We start from the raw sequence: 11,860 nt of genomic DNA, 5'->3' as shown, positions 1-11,860 counted from the left end.
TTTTCCCCTTCTCCTGCCCCTTTGGGGTGCGAGAGGGGCGTCCTGCCGCGGCACACCCTCACTGAAGCCCACGGTGCCCTCTGTTGTGTTCTGGAACTGCCTTTCTAATCCTCTTCCCACCCTGCCAGGTTAATCTGGGATTTGCCTGCCTAGTCTGTGAGGAATTAAAGAAACTCCCTGATCAGGAGAGCCTCGTTCCTCCCACAGAGTGACAGCTCACGGAGTCCCCTTCACACGCAGTCTCCCTTTGACCCAGCCACACCAGGAGCATTTCAGTGAAGGAGCCCGTCCATGCTGGTGTGAGCACCAGCCAGGGGCTGTGTGTGGTCAGGCTCAAGATGGCAAGAGGCGGTGCTCGTCTGTGCTGCAGAGACCACTGAGGAACAGACCAGGGTTGGGAACAGTACTTTTATTGCGGCTGGTTTGCAGACACAAGCATTCCTCAAACACAAGAACAAGCTCCTACCCAGGCCACAGACTCAGTAAGATCTGATGCAGAAAGACACACCACACTGTCCCAGGGAGAACTAAAGCCCTCTGGGAGAATGGTGCTGCTGAATATTTACAGTAAATCCAGTGTTTTGGCTGCTCTCGCAGGCATAGTCCAATTCTTTAGCTCCACCAGCCAAGCCCAGCACAATGTATGTGAGAGCAGCTCTGGACACGGAGCCTCTAGCACTGCCCAGTGGCACATCTGGCAGCAGAGGTGTGTGACTACAGCAAAGACTTCAGCGTGGCAGACGAACACCACTTCCAGCTCTGCTTGCAGATACAAAGACCCAGGCTTGCTCCTCACTTCTCCATGAGGGACTCCAGCTGCTCCTGCAGGGACGTCATCTAGGAAGAGGGAGTGAGGCATTACAGTAAGGCATGGTTGGGACTCCTGGCAGCTCCAGCCCAAGCACTTCTGTGTTTCTGCGGATCTCCCACCTACGCCAGTGGCTGCTTTGCCTGTACATCGCAGGGAGACATGCCTGGGCACCTCTGGGGCAGAACTCAGCACTGCCCACAAGGCGAAGCTGCACAACAGCAACCACCTGCCTTGGTACCTGGTTGAAACCCAGCAGAGCTGCCCAGGCAGGAAATCTGCCAAGACCCTGCAGGTACTGCCCTTCTTGTAGATGGGTGTTAGTGGGTATGTGTCGTGTTTTACCACAGGCAGCAACCCTAGCAGCCTTGGGCTGCTGACTAGATGTGTTTCGGCTCACCACTCCTCCAGAAGGAAGGCTGCGATCAACCCCATTTCCTATACCTCCTTGTACCTTAGGAAGCTCCACGTAACTACAGATGAGGTACAACCCATACCTGACCTGTAACACTGGAGTTCAAAGCAGCTGGCGTGGTACGAGATTCAGGAAACATTGTCAGAGGCCAAGCCTAGAACCATGTTGTGCCCCAGTCCTTCCCGCTCCACTGTGGGATTTTCCTCACCTGCTGCTTCTCTCGCTCTTCCTGCTGCTTGAACTCATCCAGCACGGCCTGGAGACGGGTCTGCAGAGACAAACATGCCAGCCCACAGTTACCAATGTGTTCTCAACTGAATGGGTGCTGGCACAACATGTCAAATGGTGCAGCAAGCCCCAATCTGCACTGACAACCAGTCCCCTTATTTCCTGCAGTTTCATGGATTGCTTTGCCTCCATAGGGAAATGATGGAGTGTGTATGGTCACACAACAATTATTTTTAACCCAGCAGGCAAAGGCTCCTGGCTTTTTCACGGCAGCAGCTGAATCAGTCTGCTGGATCTAATGGCAAGCCAGTGCTAAGCAGAAGACTTGAAGAGACCTCAGGAGAGCTCTCACCTTGAGGGCTAGGTTCTCCACTTTCATGATGAGATCTTCCTGGCGCTTCCTCCTGTCCTGGGTCTCCTGGAGTTTACTTTTCAGGTTGTCAATCTGTTTCTGGATCCCCATGACTGGAAGAGAGAGCGAACTCAGACCCAGAGCAGCAGCAGAGCTGGGCAGCACAGCCTGCCGGGCACTCTGGTGATTCTGCTGTACTCTGCTGCCCACTCACCAATCTGGTTGGACCCCTCATTCTCCTGTTGCTGCCCATCAGACTCATTGAGCTTGTCCTGCAGCTGCCTCTCCAAGTCCTCCTCAGTGTCCATGATGTTCAGGTCTTCATCATCATGATGATCCCTCTCATCTTCATCTTCGCTGCTGCTGCTGATGTCATTAAATATTTCCCGCAGTTCATCATGCTCTAGGGGGGGGCAAAAGGGAAGAGGAAAAACACAGCTGATGACACCCCAGCACCCTTTGACTGCTGGGGACCAGGTCAGTACAGGGTGCCTGTCTCAGTGCCCTCTCTCCTTTGCTCTGGTTAGGGCTTACCCCAGAGAGAATGGGCCCAACTGATTACTTAGTGGCTAGAAAGAAAACAACAGCCTTCCCCAGTGCACCTGAGGAGCCATGGCCTTGCTTATGTCCCGACATCCCTGGGGAGGAAATGTCCAGGCTGGTGAGTGAACCATGGTTGTCTACTTCTTTTGTTTCATCTTCAGCAATGACTTCCCAGCCTGACAGCAGGAACACACAAGTCAAGGGAAAACAAGGAACATGAAAGATGCAGTACAATGAAAGAATGCTAAAAACTGGAGTAGATCACTGCCCCTCCAACAAGTCTGGCCTTGCAGCTATGGATATCCAGGACGAACCACCCCAGCCCCTTTTTGATGACTTCTCCTCCGCTGTTAAGTTCCTGCTCAGTACAATAGTTCAGTCTGCAGGGAAGCTCACCATGAAGAAACAATGAGCTTTGAACAAGGCGAAGATGAAGCTCCAAAACTTCAGTGCCTCTTGTGTGCTTATCTCCCAGTCTCTCACACCCACATCAAGCTGAACTTGTCTCTCCTTTCCACAACTCCCAGGTCACACATAGTGTCCTGTCCCCCACTCGAGCTTTTTTTCTTTTAAAAGGATACGGACACTGACAGCTTCAGCATCTGTGCTCAGGAGACGCTTCACCTCTTTTTCCACATCAGGAGACTCAATATACTGGGCCAGAAAGGGGAAAGAGAACAGAGACAGTGTTAAATGCCTTGTGCCTGCTGCTGGTGCGGGTCAGCTCCAACCCTCCACTTTTGGACAGAGCCCTATTTCAAGTCTCTTTTCTCTTATGCTTTCTGCTCGTGCTCACCCTAAAAGTAATTTATGCACCTCCAGAAAGCACTCCATCTTTTTTGTGCAGAGCTCCTTGGTCGGTTGTATGCTCTCACTTTTCTACTTATACTGCTTACAAAATAAGACTTCCCATGCATATGCATAAAGTCCTTGAGGTGCAGCTTCCTGATGGATGGTCAACTCACAACTCCTTCTTATCTTGCTCAAAAGGAGGTTTCATTTTTCATTTTTAAATTAGCAAGGAATCTTAATGCATTGACATCAAATCTCTCCTGTGAGCTATAAGAATGTCTCAAGTAATTTGTTTCCCAAATGTCATGCAAAATAGCACTCCATCCTGTTCTCAGAAACTGCAAAGCAGGGAAGAACAAGTCCTCCCAGCCTCACAGTGCTGCATCTCCCCAACACCTTGCCTGGCTTGTGCATATGCACTGAGACAGTCTCTGAGCTCCATCTGTTGTCACTCCCCCAGCTGAAATGACAGTTATTCTATTTGTAGTGTTGCTTGTTGGGGAAGAGAAGGGGCCATGCACAGAGAGAAGATTTCAGCCGGGAAAGCAGGAATGACTGAAGCCTCATTTCCATGCGAGTCTTCCTTTCTTCTCTATGAGCAGGAAGAGATGTGCTATGGCAAGGCAGCCACAGGAATGGAGTCCAGCAGTTCTCTGCACAGAGGATTTTCACCTCAGAAGCATCTTGGAAAACATGGAGGAAGCACACCCAAAAAAGTGTTTAAATCTACTACCCTCTATTCACCCTAATCTCAGGCAAGGAAACATTTATGTGAAGCAATGTTAAAAAATTATATGTTTTCTGGACTAATAGACAGTAACAGCTCTAATGTCTCTGCCTTCCTAACCCTCGGTTATTGTATCTGCACCTGTGTGAGAAGCAACTCACCTTCTTCTTAGCTGTCTTCCTGAATCGTCTCTTCCGTACATTTTTCAGGGGAAGAGTGACTGTGAGAGAGGAAACAGATTGCATGTGTCAAGTAGATGGCCTAATGGGAGAGCTGCGTGCCAAAAGGGAGATGATCCCTTCAAGAACAGAGCAAGTACTGAAAGCGGAGAAGCAGCACAGCCGGGACACAGCAGTGGTGAGTGCCCTGCACAGCTGCGGGGACACTGGGGTGGTGGGATGGAGGGGTTTGGCACAACCTCTACTTACTGCCATGGTTCCAGATGAATTTCTTCTCTCTGTCCTTGTCCTTCTTCTTGTTTGCCTTAGGGTCAGTGCTCACAGTTTGCTCTTCCAAAGGGGGGTAGAGATCACCATCCACGGTGCAAACAAGCATCTGGAATCCCCGCATAAACACAAAAGGTGCTTATTGTAATGCAAGGACAAAAGGATGTGAAAGTTTTTCTGGAAAATGAACAGTGACTGCCTACTGCATGTTGTGAGCCAAAGGGATTCATGGGCATGGGGTACAAGAAACACAATGTTTCACACCCAACTCAGTTCCTATGTAAACACACCAGCAGTTAAGCTGTTACAAGGACAATCTCGTTTCATACTTCAGAAATGGGATTTCTAAACACCACACAGAGTGGGGAATTTTAAATTGCTAATATTGTGAGGATAAAGAAATTGGCCATGAGTGTCCAGCTGTCAGTGTACATGTATCTTCCTGCAGAGGGGAACAAGGAATTAAGCTGTTGGGGCAGGCAAGAAGGACAGCCCATACCTGGCAAATATCTGCTGTCTTATAAAAGGTTTTCTTGTCAATGGTTTTTAAGCTCTCTATGATGCAGGGCAGATCCACCAGCTTGGCTGCCAGCGGCACCCGGTCTACGCGGACAATCCCATGGCGCCCATCCGCTGTGGAAAGCCACCAGACAGGTTAGTGCTGTTGCTAAATAGCTAAACTGAGCAATACATTCCTGGGCAACAGAAATTTCACAGGAAAACACATGCAAGTTGCACAGCTTCACGTGTGGACAGTCAGAGAAGTTTTAAGATGCCTTGATCCTGCTCACTCACCGTGTAGCTCAATGGTGAGCCTGTCCTTCAAGTTGACATTCCCGGACTGTACTGCTCGCCGCACAGTGGAGGCATATTCCTGGGAAGGTTGGACAGACTTACATCAGGACTGGATGTGCTTCCTCTGAGAATCACTGAAGGCTTCTGTCCAACCTACCCAGCTGTAAACACCCCTACCACTGCAAGGCAGAAAAACAACTGCAAGAGCTGCAATGAAACTTGCACCCTCCTCCCAATACCACGCGTTAACCCTGTGGCTCTGCTGTTCCCAGTGCCCTTCACACCTCCCAACACAATACGGCTGCGACACTGGTGTGAGGCCCCCGACAGAGACACCCGGACAGAGGATCACAGCTCTGGGGGAGGTTACAGCTCTGGTCACCAAGCTCTCCTGCTCCCAGCAGGACAAAGCCTCAGCTTTAAGCATCTAACAAATACTATCAAGTGCACCGAAAGCTGTAGCAGCTGAAGACCCAGCACTTGGCAAAGCTCTACCCTCACAGAAACTTCCTCCCTCGTCCTCTTGTCTTGCAAGCCTCCTGCTGCGTCACAGGAGCACCTCTTGAGAGGACGCTGTGTAAAATCTGTTCAAATGAGTGGGAATGGGCTACCCAAGGCCACGAGCATCCGGCCTGCTTCCTGCTCCAAGGATTTCCCACTGACTTCGCCCGCTTTGCTAATCCCCCTCCCAGGCCCGGTGGTCCCCAGGCAGACTGGACGGAGCGGTTTTGGCAGACGCGATGGCGGCACCGGGCCGAGCCGTCCCTCACCGGCGGCAGTCGCAACACGAACTGGCTCTCCAGCTCGTGCGGAGCATCGTCCTTGCTCTTACTCATCCTTTCTTCTTCTTCTTCAGCTTGGAAAACAAGATACAATCACCCCGTCGCCAAGAAGGCTCCCACAAGGTAACCCCAGCCCAGCAGGCCCAGGCTCACGGCCACCGGGGCGGTGGGGGGAGCGGGGGCCTTTCCGGGGCTGACACCCCCCGGGCAGGACCTGTCCGGTGCCCACGGCCGCCCCCAGCCCCCTCTGCCGGAGCCTCCGGCGGCTACCGCGGGCGGAAGGTGGGACCGGTCCGCCGCCACCGCCTTCCCCCCCCCGCACCGCCCAGTCCGTTCCGTTCCGGCGCCGGGGAAGGGTGTTGGCGGCGCACCGGAAGCGGCGGCCGGCGGCGGCGGGGCTGCCATGGGGCCGGCGGGCGGGCGAGCCGGCTTCTACGTGGGGCTGGGCCTGGCCTTGGCCTCCAGCGCCTTCATCGGCGGCAGCTTCATCCTCAAGAAGAAGGGGCTGCTCCGGCTGTGCCGCCGCGGCCGCGCCAGGGCAGGTACCGCCGCCCCCGGGCGGGCGAGGGGTGGGGGAGCTGGGGCTAACGGGCCCCCGGGCTGTCGCTGCGGCCGCTCTCCCCGGGCACTCGCGGGCTACCGCCGCCTGCCCCGGGCAGCGCTGGGCCTGGGCAGCCCCCCGCCCGGTTTGGGGGGGCGGTGGTCTAAATTTAGACTTTTTCCATGGGGATAGGCAGCCATCGCCAGCAAAGATACGTTTCTAGAACCGCTCACGCGTTGTTGAAACCGCTGTTTGTCAAACGCGGGAGAAGCTGGGCATAAAATCCCTGCTTTTAGGGTAAAGGAATTGGCGCTTGCCCACAACTGGGTCGGGGCGACGTGTGACAAGGCAGGCGGACCCAAGGCAGCCTGGCACTCGGAGGAGGTCAGGCTGCTCCTGCTTGCTTCTCCCAGGCAGTTCTGGCAGGATAGTGAGCCTTTGGTGTAGCTTCAGCTGAGGTTTCTTCTTGTTCTTTCTTCCTTACTTAGGGCAAGGAGGCCATGCGTACTTGCAGGAATGGCTTTGGTGGGCAGGGCTGCTGTGCAGTAAGTACCCGCTCTGAAAATGTAGCAAGACACACTTAAGAGTGTGTTTGTCATTGCTTCCAGTTGCTTTCCTGTTTTACTATTATGATCGTTGACTGCTTGATTTTTATCTGAGTGTCTGAAGATGCTGTTGATCTAATTATAACTGTAAAATATCCTAGAGTCTCATGCATTACCAGGTTTTTCTGCTAAATAGGAGTTGAGGAGATGGTCTAACTGGGTTGGGTTAAGTGCTTCTGAAGGGGCCTGCCCAAACGATGTATTTATAACAGCACATCCAGCACCATGGGCTTAGTGCTACAGCGATTTCAGCCACTCTGTTTTACACTTTGCAATGTTAATAAACAGTTGTACTCAATGTACTCTTTAAAAAGCTGTTCCAGAAGAATGTGACTTAGAAATACAAAATGGGTCAAAACTCCTTTGAGCTTTGAGGACGTTATGGAATTATTTTTCTGTGGTTACTGTGTGACTAAGGATCACTGTGTGTAATCACAAACCATTTCTTCCCAAGAGAACCTGTATCGGGCTTCTGCTTGTTCTTGCTGATGCTGTTCTTTCCCAGTTGCATGACATACCTCAGAGAAACATGGAATGCTCAGGTGGAAACTGAGGCTCTCTTCTGACTGCACTCAAACATGTATTATGCTGAATTGCTCCTACTTTGATGCTCAACTGACAGAGTTTCTCTTGCAGTGGGAGTTGGAGAAGCAGCAAACTTTGCTGCCTATGCCTTTGCCCCTGCAACGTTGGTAACTCCACTGGGTGCTCTAAGTGTCCTTGTTAGGTAAGCACCCTCAGAAACACCCTTACCTCACCTACCACCCCTTAGTCGTGAAAGTAGTTGCTGTGCTTTCCTCTGTCTCTTCTCTCAGGTACTCCATCCCTTGGCCTAATTGGTTTGGGTTTTTTTTACTATCTTTCAGTGCAGTTCTGTCTTCCACCTTCCTGAATGAGCAGCTGAATGTTCATGGGAAGATTGGCTGCATCCTGAGTATCCTGGGCTCCACAGTGATGGTGATCCATGCTCCACAGGAAGAAGAGGTTTCCAGCTTGGAGTCAATGGCAGAGAAGCTGAAAGATCCAGGTACTTAAATAAAAGGGTCCTGGTAACTTCAGGCTTGGAAATGACAGTAGAAGGTAGAATACAACTTGGCTAGATTGGGAAGGACCAAACTAAAGGGTAATTGAGCTGTTTCTTGCTCTGCACACCAGTGGAGGAAACATTGCCCTGTGTCCAGGATAGCTTGTGGGTTGCCTTCTGTGGTGGGAAAAGGCTGGGGTCTCCACGCTCTAAATGTGAAAGATTGGTGATGGTCAAACAGCATTTAATGCACATGCTCAGAGGATTTACAACTCATTAAGTAGCTTAGAACATAGGGGCACCTGTCAGCTTCAGAATGGCTTTTTAGGACTGTCAAGTCCTCTTGACCGTGGATGAAAGAAGCAGACAGGAACCTCGCTTTGCAGAGAGGGAGTCTGAGTGATGCTCCCAAGTCACTGGGTCTGAGCTGAAGCAAAGATGAGAACTTGGGTCATTAGCCTAACCAAGTGTGCTTTTTTTGTATTGTCTATGAGGTATGGATGCAAAAAGGGAAGAGCATGGGAATTAGCTGCAGCTGTCAGCAGAAGGGGTTCGCCTGTGGTAGTGCCAGGATAGGAGAGGGAATTCGTGTACATGAGGGTGGCAGTGGTGTGGCTGAGGAAAGACAGAGGAGGAACTTCAGGCAAAGATGAACAAGCAATTCAATGAATTGTACCCAAGATCAAGTAGTCCTGATATCTATGTTAGAGGATGAATCAGGTTGCAAGGATATGATTTGGGCAATAGCATGAATAGCAGAATAAGTCACAGGAGAACGGAGGAAGGAAGCACAGGGAAAAGACCAAAGCAGACATAGATGATGCTGCTCATTAGACGAGTGCTCTTGCAGGGCCTTGCACTCCTGTGATGTGGCACTTTCCTCTTTATCCCACCACAGCCTGCAGGGTTCAGCTAGGGCTTCCCAAACCGCCTGCCACCCTCCTGGGCCTCCTGCAGAGCTCTGCCCCCTCATCTTTCTGGCAAACAAGCCCCCCCACACCCACTAGTGCCATAAAACCTGGCTGTGCCCCTTCCCCTTCCAGCACGGGTGGCTGTGTCCCCCGACAGGCTAACTTGTGGGGTGGTGCTGTGATCAGCACTGTAAAGAGCTGCTGTTGTCCCTGCAACTTTGCTCAGGCTGGAGACCAACTCTCCTTTCCAAGCCTGGTCCCTATAAGTGGAGGCTAAAAAGACAGACTGATGGGGCAGTTACCCACCTGTCCTCTGTCTCTGGTTGCTGTTCAGTTACATCTGTCATTGGTGTCATTCTCTGATAGAGCTCTTTAATTCTTCTTTCCCCAAGGATTCATTGTATTTGCTGTGTGTGTCCTGGTGAGCTCCCTTCTGCTTATCTTTGTGGCTGGACCCCGTTATGGACAGAGCAACGTCCTGGTTTATGTTTTGGTCTGCTCTGCCATTGGCTCACTGTCTGTGTCCTGTGTCAAAGGCTTGGGGATTGCCCTGAAAGAACTGTTTTCCGGGAAACCAGTCCTGAAAGAACCACTGGGCTGGGTGCTCCTGGTGTGCCTGGTGATCTGCATCAGTGTCCAGATCAACTACCTGAACAAAGCCTTGGACATCTTCAACACATCTGTGGTCACACCCATTTACTACGTGCTGTTCACCACAGCAGTCATGATGTGCTCTGCCATCCTCTTCAAGGAGTGGCAACACATGGTGCTAGACAACATCGTCGGCACCATCAGCGGCTTCCTCACCATCGTGTCTGGCATCTTCCTCCTGCATGCCTTCAGGGACATGCCCTTCACCCCTGACATCCTGCCCCTCTTCCTGCAGCAAGGCAGGACAGACCTGCATGCCTCATGGAGGAGTACAGACAGACATCAGTCATGTCAGCACCAGCCTCTTCTGCCCTTAGAGGAGAAAGGCTCTCAGAGCACAGAGGAGGAAGAGGAGGAGGAGGAGGAGGGTGAAAGCGTGTGAACTGCTAGCTTTCTGCTCCCACTGCTGAGCGGCTCCACTGCAAGGTTGAAGATGCTGCCTCAGCTGCTGTTAGCTACTGCTGCACAAGCAGGAGTTGGCAGTTACCGTCTATGTGCCCCAGGCGTGAGATGGGTGACCTGCCACTGCCAGGCAGCTGACAGGGACGTCAGCCTCCTGTGGCTACAGACAGGAGCCCTGGGAACAGCTCAGTTCCTGGGATCCAGTGCCTCTTCACTGTTCTTTTACATGAAGAATTGATCCACCCTCATCAGGACAAAGGCTTCGGCTGTGCAGAGGCCCGCAGCACTAACACAGTGCTAACTCTTACTGAATGCAAAGACCACACGTTTGGGGAGGCCTCACAGCATTTTTTTAAAATATAGTGAGAAGATTAACAGTTACAAAATAATCTAACATGGTGCTAAGATTACATGGAGAGAAGATGAATGTCTGGCTTTAAATACAACATACCCAAAATATTAATTCAAAAATTCCTCTGTCAAGTACTTGTTTTGCTCACTCTGCTGGAATTTATTTACAGATTCACATCCAAGAACAGAATACAGCCAAAACTGGAAAACTTCAGTGGTGCTGCCACGTGCTGCTGTGGCTTTTACAGAGGGACCAACCTCTGCAGTGCAGGTTCATGAAGCATCTGCTCACTGTATTCTATTAAAAACCGATTTGTTCAGTTACCGAGTGGCTAGTGATACGTTTGTACCAAGAGCTGGGCCAGCACTGAAAGGCATGAAGGATTTCAGGGATAGGAAGAACTGTGTGGATGCTTGAGAGAAACTCAAGATAGGGACAGGAGAGGGAATCGTTTACTGTGAGAACAGGAGTGACCTAAGAGTCCTTAGCTACTGAGGTAAGTTTCTGAATGATAACTGACAGCTGTGTCCTCATTTACACAGGTTTATATCTGCGTAGCTCTGTTTAACTCATCCTGAATTTGTTCCCAGGAAGGCTGCTGGTTACAAGCCACCCGTGTTAGGCACTCACATGCCCTGTCCCGCCACCTGTGGCAAATGGATGTGTACAGAACTGCTCTACCACGTTCCTCTACAGAGCTCCAAGCCACTGACAGTGGGTCACTCCGGGCTTCCCAGAGCCACGCTGTACGTAAACACTGCTGAAATGCTATGCTGCCTTTGCAGAGAGCAGATCAGTAGTTTGTTGTTTTTCCAGTTAGAAGCTCCTCTCTGTGTCCTAGGGGAAGAGGTCCAGAAGACACAGCCACAGGCCTCCCTCCAGGGATCTCCACAGGTAAAGGTGCACGAGGTTATAAAGTAGCTGGTTACTTATTTCCTGCATTTAGTCTCTCTAAAGAAACTACTCCTTTAGAGGACAGCAGTTGTTAACCCTTTGGGGAAGAGGGGGAAAGGCCACAGCCTTTCCCAGAAACAAGTTTGATTCATGGGACCAAATTAATTGAGAAACAAATCAGAATTCAGAGCAGACCTTCTAGCCAGAAGGCAATTATGCCCCCTCCCTACTAATTTTGCAATAAACAGGATCACTGGGAAGGAGGGGAAAGAGGGTGAGATTTTAAATTCTCAGTGGTCATCTACCTGAACAAAGGAGAATTTCATGTTAAAAATCAACCCAGTTAATATTTATTACATTGACCAGGGGAAAGCAGTTAATGGAGCAAGTCAGTATTGACAGAGTTGTGCTGCAATTTGAAAATTTGTCACTTGGCCACATGAATGATTTACCTATGGAAGCCTCAAAGTGTTTTCCAGTAGTGACTGTCTGGGATGATCACTGTGCCCAACAAGCTCTTCTCTCTAAGGGTACCTGTGCCGGCCTGCACAGCGATGGTGCCTGCAGGGCTCATTAGCATCTACCTGGGAGG

General features: G+C 51.0%; 2 protein-coding genes across 2 annotated transcripts; one reads left to right on the top strand and one right to left on the bottom strand.

The window, feature by feature from the left end:
• Positions 1 to 394: 394 nt before the first annotated feature.
• Positions 395 to 6,189, bottom strand: TAF7L (TATA-box binding protein associated factor 7 like). Its single transcript, XM_082488054.1, has 11 exons — positions 5,877 to 6,189; positions 5,107 to 5,185; positions 4,811 to 4,944; positions 4,294 to 4,420; positions 4,027 to 4,085; positions 2,928 to 3,000; positions 2,406 to 2,522; positions 2,018 to 2,206; positions 1,804 to 1,916; positions 1,432 to 1,491; positions 395 to 837 (listed from the first exon to the last, which is right to left on the bottom strand). Exons 1-11 carry the CDS (start codon positions 5,940 to 5,942, stop codon positions 793 to 795), a joined length of 1,062 nt encoding a protein of 353 aa, XP_082344180.1. The 5' UTR covers positions 5,943 to 6,189; the 3' UTR covers positions 395 to 792.
• A 102-nt stretch (positions 6,190 to 6,291) lies between these two features.
• On the top strand, positions 6,292 to 10,005 carry LOC309676007 (magnesium transporter NIPA2-like; the record flags this gene model as incomplete). The annotated part of the gene is made up of 5 exons (XM_082488450.1): positions 6,292 to 6,430; positions 6,918 to 6,974; positions 7,671 to 7,761; positions 7,901 to 8,061; positions 9,362 to 10,005. 5 exons carry the CDS (start codon positions 6,292 to 6,294, stop codon positions 10,000 to 10,002), a joined length of 1,089 nt encoding a protein of 362 aa, XP_082344576.1. The 3' UTR covers positions 10,003 to 10,005.
• Positions 10,006 to 11,860: the final 1,855 nt, after the last annotated feature.

This window comes from Vanellus vanellus, assembly GCF_965231255.1.
Source record: "Vanellus vanellus genome assembly, chromosome: 10".
Classification (NCBI taxonomy): domain Eukaryota; kingdom Metazoa; phylum Chordata; class Aves; order Charadriiformes; family Charadriidae; genus Vanellus; species Vanellus vanellus.
This window is presented reverse-complemented; position numbering and strand designations above follow the sequence as displayed.